We start from the raw sequence: 14,619 nt of genomic DNA on the forward strand, positions 1-14,619 counted from the left end.
CTACTGGCAGTTTGCACAGGATTGCGGCTATTGATGTTTTGTTGAGATTTTTTTGTGCCTTGTAAAGTTTTATCATACTGTACTTTGTGGTGGCGTTTAAGAATTTGTAGTGTTGCGAAAAACTTACAATCCAATTCAGACTTTTGTCGTCATTTTGCTTGATTTTTTACTTTGTGGTGGCTTTTAAGAATTTGTAGTGTTGCGAAAAACTTACAATCCATTTCAGACTTTTGTCGTCGTTTTGCTTGATTACAAAATGACAACATAGCACAGAGTAAGAACCCTTTTTGGCCACGAGTTCGGTGGGCTCTCACCATTACCACTAGCAATAGGTAACGTTTCATTTTATTTTTGATACTAGTACCAAAGCGGTACTGAAAAAGATAAAACATATACCTTAAGGATTTTGTGACATGCAAGTTGAATGAATTTGTAATTTAAATACTTCAATAGTGTAAATACAATGTTAAATAATACATTTACCAGTGACGTGCAGTCACTAGAGGCAGGTGAGGCGGGGCCTCACCTGCCATCATGGAAAGAAAAAAAATTTAAAAAGAAAAAAATATATATTAAATTGTTAAATGTATCCAGTGATTATACTATAAAGTTATTTTCCATTTAACTTCACCAGTTTTAGATTATTTTTATTCAAAATCGCTGAATTTTCACATTTGCCGTTCAAATACTGAGAAGAGACGGTGCGGTGAACAGCAGCCAGTCGAGGCACGTCACTCAGTGCCTCAACATGGACGGACTCGGCTAACTGCTGGTCTGCTGTGCAGTGAGACCGTATTGCTATATGAACTATATTATACATTTCCATAGTTTAGTTAGCTGAGGTATATAATGTACAATGTATTTTGTCAACAACTGTATGTGTGTAACGTATTTCTTGTGCTGAGCGATCATAAAACGGCTGCAAAAGACGCACTCTGAGGCTCGCCTCCTGCACCCCCGCCGTAGAATGCACGGCAACCCCTGACGGGAGTGTTATATCAACTAAAGCCCACACTTAAACTTTCCACGTGCAAGATTGAATCTATTTAAAAAAGTTATTTCATAAGAAGCCAAAAAGTGCAAAAACAATAATGTTCGTGTTGGAGGAGTTGTGAATGACTGCAGGGCCACAACATTAGGTACACCTGCAGACTGCAGGTGTACCTAATTCACAACTCCTCCAACACGAACATTATTGTTTTGGCACCGTTTGGCTTCTTATTAAATAACTTTTGTAACCTATTTTTATGGGCTTTCCTCTTTGTGATGTTAAGTTCCTGTTATGCGCTGTTATACAGTATATGCCTTGAGCTCTTATTTTGAAGGCGCTAAGAGCGGAATTTTGACACGTTGGAGTGGAGCGGAAATTTTTGAAAGAACGTAAATAAAGTGGTCCTCGTGTAAACTGGAGCCTCCGTGTTTGTTATTTTGTAGTTTCATACATTATAGGCGACATTTAGAAACCCTCGGTTACACTTTTTTAAATAGATTCAATCTTGCACGTGGAAAGTTGAAGTGAGGGCTTTAGTTGATATAACACTCCCATCAGGGGGTTCATTAATCCAGCACAACAGCGGCGCATTTATAAGTAAAGGTAAGACCATAATAACGTTTTTTTTATTAAATGTGCTTTTTTGTGCGCTACAGTTTGTGTGTGTAAAGTTAAAGTTAAGTTAAAGTACCAATGATTGTCACACACACACTAGGTGTGGTGAAATTTGTCCTCTGCATTTGACCCATCCCCTTGTTCACCCCCTGGGAGGTGAGGGGAGCAGTGGGCAGCAGCGGCGCCGCGCCTGGGAATCATTTTTGGTGATTTAACCACCAATTCCAACCCTTGATGCTGAGTGCCAAGCAGGGAAGAATGCTGGTATGAGCTTTTAAACATAACCCGTTAACTGCTGCCAATCAAATGGTGAATAAGATACTCTTTAGGGTTCATATGTTTGTAAATCTGACTGTGATGAAGTCAGTGCCTCACCAGCCATCAACCTCACCGCACGTCACTGACATTTACCAATATAAAATACAACACACAACATATTGTCATAAAAACCACAGCAAAACCAAAATAATTACAGAACACAGCATATGTTTTGCCAGACAGGATTTAGCATGCATCGCTTTTATTGTGAAGACCAGACGTACGCTTTTGGTCTTTAAAGGGATCCTATTATGCAAAACCAACTTTTTTTATCTGTTGGTACCTGTTTTTTATATTTGGCATCTGCATAAGTCCCAAAAATGTGAAATCAAATCATGGAGGCATGGGGATGATATTTATAAAACAATCTTGCCTTCTAAAACTTTAATAACATTTTGCCTTACTTACATCAGCGGATATTTTCATATACAATATGATAGAGATTTAACCGAAGAGCTTCGCGGAGGTCCGCCATTTTTATTTAGTTGTAATCAATAAGTGCCTTCTTTTTCTCTATCCCTTTTGTTGTGGAGCACACTGGCTCGTCCATGCACATGCATACTAAAATACTCGGTCGAAGGGGGCCTGGCCTTGAGTAGGGCCCCTACTGGGAACCGCTAACAGATTGGTCTCAGAAGATCTTAGTGATCTAGAGGGCTTATATAGTGGGAGAATATTGGTGATATACTTCGGCCCTAGACCATGTACTGATTTATATGTGAGCAGGAGGATTTTGAAATCAATTCTCTGATGTACAGGGAGCCAATGTAAGGATTTAAGAATTGGTATAATGTGCTCACATTTTTTGGTCTTTTTTAGAACTCTAGCAGCAGCGTTCTGAACAAGCTGTAGCTGCCTGACAGTTTTTTGGGGAAGACCTGCAAGGAGACCATTACAATAGTCTAGCCTACTGGTAATAAAGGCATGTACAAGTTTTTCTAAGTCTTGAGCTGACATGAGCCCTCTAAGTCTAGTTACATTTTTGAGGTGATAGTAGGCCGATTTTGTTACTGATTTGATGTGACTGTCGAAATGTAAATCAGAATCTAAAATAACCCCAAGATATTTGGCTTTATTTGAGGTTTTAAGGGACAGTGATTGAAGGTGTTGGATGACTTTAAACCTTTCTTTTTTAGCATCAAAAACAATTATCTCAGTTGTATCTTCATTCTTCATTATCTTCTAAATATAATTATTGAATACGATTCAATTCAGGAGTACCATTACTAATTCTGTGTTAATATTTGGAAAAGTTGGGTCTGGAGGTTAAAAGTTAAGAACCCCTGTTTTAGGCCATACCGCCCATCTCTTGGCTAAATAAGGTTCTACATCACCGCAAACTACAGCAATGATACAAATATTGTCCAAATTAATACCTAGGGATTAGTATTGTATAATTTGTGAAGGCAGTATTGTTGCGATTGTCCAGGTGTACCTAATGCTGTAGTGGCTGGGATGTGAGCTAGAAGGGTAGAACCCGATACACCCAACATCTGTTTGACGTCAAATGGAAGCGTTCCCCTTCCGCTTCGAGAAATAATGCAGCCGTTTTTATTCTGGGAACGACATATTTACAAGCCTCCACCCTATTTAATTATGCTTTATCTAGGCCGTCGGTGACACACACGAGGAAGTAGGCAAGAAATATGTGGGGCGAATGGTGGTGACGGACGAGCGTTTTACTAACCTGATAGCTTGTCAGTGTCCAGATTGCTGCAGGGATAAACAGAGGAGATCAGGTAAAGCAACAGCATGCATTTAAATGAGGTACTCAAGATTCAGCTTGGTCGGTTGGTTGGGATTTGGAGCGTTACTAACAGTTGAGATCTCAACATGGAGCAAAAATGGTATACGTGATAACATATGTAACTTTTTTTGGTCGTTGGTTTGTTCAGACCAGGGGTCGGCAACCCGCGGCTCCGGAGCCGCATGCGGCTCTTTGATCACTCTGATGCGGCTCAGCAGCTTACTTGCTGAACTCCCCAATTTTCCCGTGAGACTTCCGGATTTCAGTGCCTCTCGCAGAAAACTTCCGGGATTAATATTCACCGATTTTCACCCTTACAGCTATAATAAGGGCGTGCCATGATGGTACAACATTTGGCGCCCTCTACAACCTGTATTAACAGCGTGCCAGCCCAACAGTTGTTATACAATATAAATCTTCTGCTTGAACACGTGCGTGACAGCAAGGCATACTTGGTCAACAAGCACACAGGTTACACTGACGGTGACCATATAGAACAATTTTAACACTCTTACTAATAATGCGCCACACTTTGAACCAAAACCAAACAAGAATGACAAACACATTTTGGGAGAACATCTGCACCTTAACACAACATAAACACAACAGAACAAACACCCAGAATCCCATGCAGCCCTGACTCTTCCGGGCTACATTATACACCCCTGCTACCACCAAACCCCGCCCCCAACCCAACCCTGCTCCCTCACACATCAAACCCCCCCCCCCTCTCTCTCTCTGTGCGTCGGTTGAGGTGGGCGGGGTTTGGTAGCGGGGGTGTATAATGTATCCCGGAAGAGTTAGGGCTGCATGGGATTCTGGGTATTTGTCCTGTTGTGTTTATGTTGTGTTACGGTGCAGATGTTCTCCCAAAATGTGTTTGTCATTCTTGTTTGGTGTGGGTTCACAGTGTGGCGCATTATTAGTAAGAGTGTTAAAGTTTTTTTTATACCGCCACCGTCAGTGTAAACTGTGTGGTTGTTGACCAAGTATGCATTGCTGTCACCTACGTGAGCAAGCGGAAGCCCCATACACCGTGTGGCTGATCAGGCACGCTGGTTGTGGTGAGTGCTATATTCTGTATCATCACGTCACGCATGACGCTGACAAGCGCCATCCATTTAAACCCGCGTGCCGCACCAACTGTCAAGGTCCAAATAAAGGTGTGGGCAGCATATCTGAGATCCCTGGTTTATACATAGCACAAAGCAAAGAAAAAACTTTGTATGCAGTGTTAATTCATTTAAAATTTCAAAAATTTTTTGCGGATCCCATTGTTTTCTGTAATATGTGAAACTGGTCAAAATGGCTCTTTGACTGGTAAAGGTTGCCGACCCCTGGTTCAGACAGATAGGGCAGATATATAGATAGAGCGACTACTAAACAGATCTGGGACTAAATTTACTGCCGTGTTGACCCGGATATAAGATGGCCCCTTGTCATATACTGTAACTAACATTATATCTCTTCTGTTGTTTGCTGATAGTTTATACATTTTTTCCTCTGTGGTCACTGGCGTGTGTGAGTGACAGGACAAAAAGCTCTGACTTGCTTATCCACTATGAATAAATCTCTACGCCATAAATATGAGACAACTTTTCTTTTTCAGATTATTTTTCTATTGAAAAAAAAAATACAGTCTCACACTGTTTTTGAGTTATTATAGTATAATAAACAAAATAAGGTTTGGCTTTAAAACAAGAAAAAAAACTGTTGAAGCGGTTTATTTTTTTTTGTATATCAAATCAATTAGCTATTTCATACATATTTGAAGTACTTTTGTAAATGTACTCAAACAAGTCACACTTTCTTTTTTATTCACTTCCTTTTTATATATTTTTCTGCATGAAGCCCTGTTTTGTACAGTTAGAAATGTTCTGAACAAAATAAATGTTCTTGGACTGAACCTTTTAGAATGTATGTACTGCATTAAAAATATGTTTCCTCAACTTGATAGACGTTATATTAAACTCACTTATTCTGTCTTCCGTCAATGGAGAAGAAAAGCTCCTGCAGCTGCACCGTCGTTAGGACACCGTCGGCGAAGTAAGCGTTGAACTCTTTGAAGGACAGCTTGCCATCGTCTGACAACACAAAGCAAACGCAGAAAGCGACATCTTGTTAAAACCGTTGTCCAGTCTTGAACTGCAGTAAATGGTCAATGGATTATACTTGTATAACGCTTTTCTACTTTCAAGGTTCTCAAAGCGCTTTGACACTACGTATTACCACATTCAGTGACTCATGACGCAGTATCAGGAGCCACACAGGGTGCATTGCTCAAGCATACTTCGACATGGTCACAGTTTATTGGGGCCGATAAAAAAACCCACTGCATATGGTCATCAACTCTGTGAGCAATCCAACCCTACTTGTCAACCCTCCCGAATTTTCCGGGAGACTCCCGAAATTCAGCGCCTCTCCTGAAAACCTCCCGGGACAAATATTCTCCCGAAAATCTCCCGATTTTCAGCCGGAGCTGGAAGCCAGGCACCCTCCAGCTCCATGCGGACCTGAGTGAGGACAGCCTTTTTTCATGACGGGAGGACAACAGGGTGACAAGAACTAAATCATCCAGACTAGAGATAAATTTTATTATTATGTTTATCTTACCTAAAAATAAATATATTTAATAATTTACAAAAAAAACCAACTAAATACATGTTTACTATATTTTGCTAAAAACATTAAAATTAATTGCATTTTTATTTGTATTTTTTCCTGACTCCTTATTACATCCAGCCATAGAATTATACATTAAAATAAACATATTTGAAATAATTGATTTTAAATTATCATAATAATTAATTTAAAATGACCATATTTAATTATTAAAATAATTGCTTGTTTATCAACAACTTTAGCATTTTATTCATTACATTTTGAAACTCTCAGAAGCCAAATTATGTTATATTCCTTAATATTTATTTATGCAAGTTTGAAGTATCAATTATCTAAACACAGTTTTGTTTGCATATTTTCAGGATGTAGATATATATATATATATATATATATATATATATATATATATATATATATATATATATATATATATATATATACTGTATATGTATGAAATACTTGACTTGGTGAATTCTAGCTGTCAATATACTCCTCCCCTCGTAACCACGCCCCCAACCACGCCCCGCCCCACCCCCGACCACGCCCCCAACCCCTCCTCCCGAAATCGGAGGTCTCAAGGTTGGCAAGTATGAATCCAACTCTACTCTATTTAACGTGCTAGCTTCCCGTCGCGGGCGAACAATTTTTTTTGGAAGGTGCATAATAGGGATGTAACGATATGAAAATCCAATATCACGATTATCGTGACCAAAATTATCATGGTTATCATTATTATCACAGTTTTGTTGAATGTGCTCAAAAAGCACTGATACACACACTGGATTATTTCGACCAAGTATATTTAAATTATATAAACGATCTAGAGTTTAGACTCTTATTAATCTACTTGTTAATTTTCTGTTCATAGCTGCAAACTTTCTGCTGTAACGTGGATTTCATCTACATTTCTTAAACTTTACTAAGCACTTATTTCTTGGTGTTATTTAAAAGCTAGCTTCGCCATTAACAGCGCCGTGTCTAGGTGGTGGTCTGGGATGGCACGTGCCACCCTTAGAATCTGATAGGCCACCTCAGGTGCCACCCCACTCAGAGGCGGAACAATTTGAAGCAGTGTTTTTCAAACTGTGGTACGTGCACCACTCAGGTTCCATCTTATTATTAGCCTTTATTTAATCAGGTAAAATCCCATTGAGATCAAAGATCTCTTTTCCAAGGGAGACCTGGCCAAGAGGGCAGCAGCAGCAAGGTTACATTAAAAACAGTAAACAAATACATAAAACATCACATTTACAACATTAAAACTTGCTCAGATGACACATGTGCATACAGACAAGGTAGACTGCAGTTCTTTCACAGAAGTTTTAAACTCATTCAACGCAACTAGGTTTTGAAGTTTGATATTCGATTGTAGGTTATTCCAAGCCTTTGGTGCTGAAAACCTAAATGCTTTCTTGCCCAGTTCAGTTCTTACTTTGGGGACGACAAATTGCAGAACATTCATTGAACGAAGATTGTGACTTCCTTGTTTCTTTGTTAAAAGACAAGACAGATAAGATGGAGTGATACCCAGAATGGTTTTGTAGATGAAAACATACCAATGATTGAGGCATCGAGCACATAAAGATGTCCAGTTAACCATTGAGTATAACACATAATGGTGAGTAAGGGGAGCGCAGTTGGTGATGAATCTCAGTGCCCCGTGGTACACACTATCCAGCTTGTGGAGACAACCAGCAGTAGCATTCATGTACAACACATCTCCATAGTCAATAACAGGTAAAAAGGTTGTTTCCACCAATTTCTGTTTCACAGTAAAAGAAAAGCAAGACTTGTTGCTATAATAAAATCCCAGTAAAAGTTTCAGTTTTTTACAACATACTGAATGTGCTCCTTAAAACTCAAGTGGTCATCAATTAAAAATCCTAAATATTTAAAAGCAGATACTAACATAATTTGTTGCATCTAGTGGTACGCAGAAGAATTGCTTAATTCAGGGGTCCCCAAATTACAGCCCGCGGATTGTCTCAAGTTTATTTTTAAAACATGAATTAAAATAAATAGTAATATAGGGTGCCTCCCGATGGGTGAGGTCCACAGCGATTATTACTAACAACAATTTTGCACACTCATCATATAGGTACTGCTTTGGACAAACTTTCCAATTCATTGTTCAATTAATCAAAAATCAACACAGAACATTAAAATATGTGATGCCAAAAAACAACTTGCCCACTGAAATACAGTATGTTGACATTATACAAAATGTCTAATAGTACCATACACAATTCAAAAATACACTCATTTAACCTAAGACTGATGGATAATATGCAAAAACACTCTTTATACTCCATGACATGTTTGACGCATTTTAGTTTCTTGAGGAACATTGATAGAAAATGGATGGATGGCTAGATAGTTCGGATGGATTACAAAACTTTAAGGAGGTCGTCAGGGAAGTAAACAAGGTAGGAATGGTTCACATACTTTTAATATTCAATGTTTAATCATTTATACTTCATATTGTAGTGGCGGGCAATTTTAATCAGCGCCCACATATCCGTATACATTTTTTTTTGATTGAAGATGACTGATGACGAGCAACCAGCAGTGTTTCCCACACATTAATTTATTTGTGGCGGCCCGCCACGAAAGAATTACGTCCGCCACAAATGGATTTTTCGGCTTTTGACTCGCTCGACCGCTCATAAAAGCAATGGGACTCTGTCTGTGAATGTACCTTGTAGTTACAACTCCGGTGCGGTAGGTGGCGGTAGCCTACTATGCATTGTAACTCCGCCAATAGCACTTAATTCACCTGGTGGGCCAGAAGAAGAAGAAGAAGAAGACTACAACGACGACGGAGTAAAAGAAGAACGGACCGACCGGATCAAAATACGAGGGTAATATAGGTTATAGGTAGATAGGTTATAGCTGCATCGCTCGCGGCTCGTCATATATTTAACGTTAATCCGCGATTTCACAGAGCGTTTCACTGACGGTGAGCAGCCTGACACTGCTTCATTAACACCGCCGCTGTTTGACTCGGGGGCCGGGGCAGACGCACGTAGTAACAGTCACCTGTTTTCATACCGACGAGCTAACGTGTCCAGGTTATAACCCTGTTGTCAATAAAGACACGTGGAGACGGTGCTTCAGATACGCATTAATACTCAAGCTAAAATGTCCACTGTCCACTGCAGCATGTGAATGCAATGAAAAGAATAAAATCTGAGCCAACCAGCTGTTAAAATGTTGTCCAGGTTAATGTTTTGGCCATTAAAGGCCATTCATTTCAAGATTTCAACTGTGATCGGGCTTTAAACAGGTGGCTGACCTGTTCAGATGGGTGTAACTGCTACTGGTCAAATAATGTGAAATAGCATTTAATTTTACATGTATGCAATGCCATTTAAATGTAATTATAGATAATAATTGTAACGACGTGGTCGCATAGTGATGCGGGTGTGGTTCTCCCAAGGATGCAGACGGCTTCGGACACAGCTTGCAGGTAGGAAAATGATTTATTTAAAATATAAATCATTCGATGAACAAACAAAAGACGTGCAAATAGCAAAAGGCAAAAACAAAAGGACTAGCGTGGGAGCTAGCAGGCAAAATGGCATAGCGTGAAAAGCTAGCGGGAATCAAAGTTGTCGTCATCAGTTGTGTAAGAACAAACTAGGAAGCCAGACCGAGTGAGGCCAGGGCAAAGACTAAATAGCCCTCTGATTAGTGCCCGGGCAACAGGTGCGCGTCCCGAACACTAACCAGAGGCAGGTGAATGTAATCAGTTGACATGGCAACTGAACACAAACAAAATCAAGGTGCTGAAAACATGTGACTCAAACATAAACAAACTATGATCCGGGCAGCGGATCGTAACAGTACCCCCCCCTTAAAGGACAGATTCCAGATGTCCCTTGACATGAAATAAAACTAGAACCCAAAAAACAAGAAACAGTTCAAGAGTCCAGGGAGGGCGGAGGGAGGATTTGGTGGTGGGTCGCCAGGCCACGTGTCCCCGAATCCACCGGGGAAGAGTCAGGTGGCGGCGGCGAGTGGAACACCGCTGCCGCAGGCGAGGCGGGCGACCACGGAAAGGCCACATTCGTGGCTGCCGAGAAGGTGGGCGTGAGTGGCGCCAGAAGTTCAGCAGCCGCAGAGTTCTAAGTCTATGTCTCGGGTGTCGCTGCTGTTTGCGCCACAGGCGTCCATACAGAAACCTCAGAGAGCGCCGCTTGCGCAGCCAGACCACTCGAGGTCGCTGAGACGACGATGAGGGCGAGGAAGGTGGCGGCGTCCTGGAAAAGCCCACCGGAGACGAGGAGAGAGCAGACGTCGCCGTGGAAGCAGGAGGAGTCGTCGTCGCCGTGGAGGCAGGAGGAGACGTCGTCGCCGTGGAGGCAGGAGGAGACGTCGTCGCCGTGGAGGCAGGAGGAGACGTCGTCGCCATGGAGGCAGGAGGAGACGTCGTCGCCGTGGAGGCAGGAGGAGACGTCGTCGCCGTGGAGGCAGGTTCTGGTACCAGCCGTGGAGCCGGCGCTGGTGTGGGTACCAGCCGTGGAGCCGGCGCTGGTGTGGGTACCAGCCGTGGAGCCGGCGCTGGTGTGGGTACCAGCCTTGGAGCCGGCGCTGGTGTGGGAACCAGCCTTGGAGCCGGCGCTGGTGTGGGAACCAGCCTTGGAGCCGGCGCTGGTGTGGAACCAGCCTTGGAGCCGGCGCTGGTGTGGGAACCAGCCTTGGAGCCGGCGCTGGTGTGGGAACCAGCCTTGGAACTTGGCATGGTGGAGCTTGGCGTGGTGGAGGTACAGGAGACAAAGCTTGGTGTGTCAGCCGAGGTGCAGGAACAGGTGCTAGCCAAGGTGCAGCTGGAAGTGGCCTAGCTGGCGGTTGTGGCTTAGCAGGACGAAGGACTGGTGGCGGTGGCCGTGCAGGAGGTTGCGGTTTAGCACGCCGAAAGACTGGTGGCGGTGGCCTAGCTGGCGGTTGTGGCTTAGCAGGCCGAAGGACTGGTGGCGGTGGCCGTGCAGGAGGTTGCGGTTTAGCACGCCGAAAGACTGGTGGCGGTGGCCGTGCAGGGGGTTGCGGCTTAGCACGCTGAAAGACTGGTGACGGTGGCCGTGCAGGAGGTTGCGGTTTAGCTGAGCGCAATGGTGCCACCCCACTAGCACAGTTCCCAGTACTAGCCCCCCCTCAAGACGCGGATACCAGACGCGCTCTTTGCGGTTTGGAACCGTCTTCAAGGGTGGGTGGGGGGAGGTATGGAGGGGGGTATACTCCTCTTTAAATTGTCCAAATTGACTATTATCACTCCTCACTTGAGATTGGGTGGGAGCACAGGGGGAAAAAATATGTGCAGTGGGCGGAGCAATAGTCACTGGGGGCGGAACCAAATTCACTGGAGGTGGAGTCTGAAAATCAGAATGTGACTGACTAGACTTACACTTAAAAAAAATGTCCTGATAATGTTTTATCTTGGAATAAAAGTCATTTGGAGGTGGCTGACTGAATGAAGCAGAAGATGGAAAAAAAAATTCTTGCTCAATGACGTCATCGGGAGTGGGCGGAGTTACCTCTTTGGGGGGCGCCAATGAAATGACGTCATTGTTGATGCTGTCCATGTGACTGACAGCCCAATCGGAGAAATGTTTGGCAAAGTGGTCGATTGGGTTGCCAAACATCTGAGGAGGGGAAGTTTGAGCTGCATGTAGCTTGCTTCGGTCCGGGGGAGGAGTTTGCAGGAGCGGCGCGTCTTGACAGCGAGGGGAAGACCTTCTGGCCGGCTTCCGTCTTCGCTGACGCGTCCCGTACTGCGGGAGTGTGGCGATGTCCTCGGGCCAAACGGAGTGGATTGGGACCAGCTTTCCGTTGGGACCCCATATCAGGTCCTGGCGCTCCGAGGGGGAATAGCGAAGAGTTTCCGCCTCCATCGCTCGCAACACCTCCCACGTACCTTCGTCGAACTTCTCGATGGCCGCCGCGGGAGAATTATTTGCTGGCTTCCTACTGTAACGACGTGGTCGCATAGTGATGCGGGTGTGGTTCTCCCAAGGATGCAGACGGCTTCGGACACAGCTTGCAGGTAGGAAAATGATTTATTTAAAATATAAATCATTCGATGAACAAACAAAAGACGTGCAAATAGCAAAAGGCAAAAACAAAAGGACTAGCGTGGGAGCTAGCAGGCAAAATGGCATAGCGTGAAAAGCTAGCGGGAATCAAAGTTGTCGTCATCAGTTGTGTAAGAACAAACTAGGAAGCCAGACCGAGTGAGGCCAGGGCAAAGACTAAATAGCCCTCTGATTAGTGCCCGGGCAACAGGTGCGCGTCCCGAACACTAACCAGAGGCAGGTGAATGTAATCAGTTGACATGGCAACTGAACACAAACAAAATCAAGGTGCTGAAAACATGTGACTCAAACATAAACAAACTATGATCCGGGCAGCGGATCGTAACAATAATAATAATAATAATAATAATAATAATAATAAATACTGTGTAGTGTTGTAAATAGTCAAGAGGAAGGATTTTAGTAATATATAAGCCATGAGCACTACACAGCCAGAAAAAAACCTAGGCAGGACAAGTAAAAATATTGGGGCAAGTAGATTTGAGAAGTCGGGCAAGTAGAAAAAAACCTTAACGTTGAACCCTGCATGTGTTGAGCTGCTGCCGCTTAAGGTTAGACGGCACTGTACATAGAGCGGTTCTGCTCGTTAGTAATAAATTCTAATGTTGAATGTTCACTCCTTCACACAGATGAGTATAGAAAATATTTTCAACGGCCGAAAAGGGCTCAACTTGGAGAGGAGGTAGGCCTACAGTCCGGACCACAGGAGGTATTATCAAAACGGTGTAGACACTTAGAAATCTGATAAGGAAAGTGAACAGACGTCCATCAGTGTGAAAATTAATTTGCTTCCAATACTTCCAGACTTCAACTAGTGCCGCAGCTGTGGCAGCTGGCGCAGCTGAGGCAGTAAGAGAGGGTGAGGAGGAAGGGATAGTAAGTACGCAGGGAGATGTTGTAGGAGAGGAGGAAGACAGGCAGCATGTAGAGCCAGCTAGGGCGGAGGGAACAGGTGAGACTCAGCAAACACTGAAAAATAAAGCAGGGTCAGAACAGAAATGCACTTTTCTCATGAAAAGGGTCCTAATTTATATTCTTATGTGCCTTATAGAGAGGACCACGACAAAACATAGGGCGACTAGCTCCAGTGCGACCTGTTCAGCAGCAGGAGGAGGAGGAGGAGGAGGTTGACTGACTGTGGCAGGACACCTCTGCCTCTGTTTCACTTTATGTTGCTGGTAAATAATATGGTTGTAGTAGTAGGCTAAAGTTAAATGATTTAGTATGCACTAATTAAAGGGGCAGAGCTTTAAGAGACATTTTAGCTTTTATATTTTATAAGATATATTTTTTGTAAGAACCACAATTAATAAATATATTTCAGTGAATAACTAATTGTTCAAATCTGTATATAAATATGTACATAAAGTGTTGTAATTATATTCCAACTCCGCGTTCTTCTTGGTCATCGCCGCTGCCGCCGCCACCCCCCGCCCCCCAACCACACCACCACAAATAGATGCCTGTCCTGTGGGAAACACTGACCAGGTTCCAGACGTCTGTGGTCCTACACTAAGTCTAACTCATTTTAGTTACAATATAGTTTATACTTAAGCGTGTTAAAAATGTTTGTCTGCCAACACAAGAACAGGTGCATTTATCTGTTTTGAACGTTATCTCAGTCCCACCTTCTTTTGTTATTCCACCGTGATTCTAGTTCTACTCAGTCCAGGTCATGTATTTGTTGTGCAAATACTCTTAAAGGCAAAAAATGTAATATTTAAAATGATTCGGTTGCCAGCAATGTAAAGAATGGATGAGGGCCTAATTGTAAATAAAGGTTTATGAATGTAACAATTTTACTTTTTTTTTGGACCAACTGTTGCAAGTTGTCTGACTGTACTGTAATAGCTCAATGCTTTGCAATATTGTTTCATGTCAGCAATTGTCTTAAAGAAGATTCACTCCATACTTGGTGGTGGTAACTGTGGTAAACTACTATAGTAGCTATAGCTGCTCCTGGGGTAGACTGACTGTTATATAAAGTTAAAGTACCAATGATTGTCACACACACACTAGGTGTGGCAAAATGATTTCTCCGCATTTGACCCATCACCCTTGATCACCCCTTGGGAGGTGAGGGGATCAGTGGGCAGCAGCGGTGGCCACACCCGGGAATAATTTTTGGTGATTTAACCCCCAATTCCAACCTTTGATGCTGAGTGCCAAACAGGGGGGTAATGGGTCCCATTTTTATAGTCTTTGGTATGACTCGGCCGGGGTTTGAACTCACG

The 14,619-nt window shown here is 43.0% G+C and overlaps 1 protein-coding gene across 1 annotated transcript in view; it reads right to left on the minus strand.

Annotated features, from left to right (window-relative positions):
• necab3 (N-terminal EF-hand calcium binding protein 3) overlaps window positions 1-14,619 on the minus strand; it is a 74,054-nt gene that overhangs the window by 33,063 nt on the left and 26,372 nt on the right. Inside the window, exons 3-4 of the mRNA XM_061939665.2 lie at window positions 5,647-5,755; window positions 3,612-3,637 (exon numbers count right to left, since the gene is read on the minus strand). Coding sequence (XP_061795649.2) covers window positions 3,612-3,637; window positions 5,647-5,755 — 135 coding nt within the window. The remainder of the gene's footprint in view (window positions 1-3,611; window positions 3,638-5,646; window positions 5,756-14,619) is intronic.

This window comes from Nerophis lumbriciformis, linkage group LG03 (assembly GCF_033978685.3).
Source record: "Nerophis lumbriciformis linkage group LG03, RoL_Nlum_v2.1, whole genome shotgun sequence".
Taxonomy (NCBI): Eukaryota; Metazoa; Chordata; class Actinopteri; order Syngnathiformes; family Syngnathidae; genus Nerophis; species Nerophis lumbriciformis.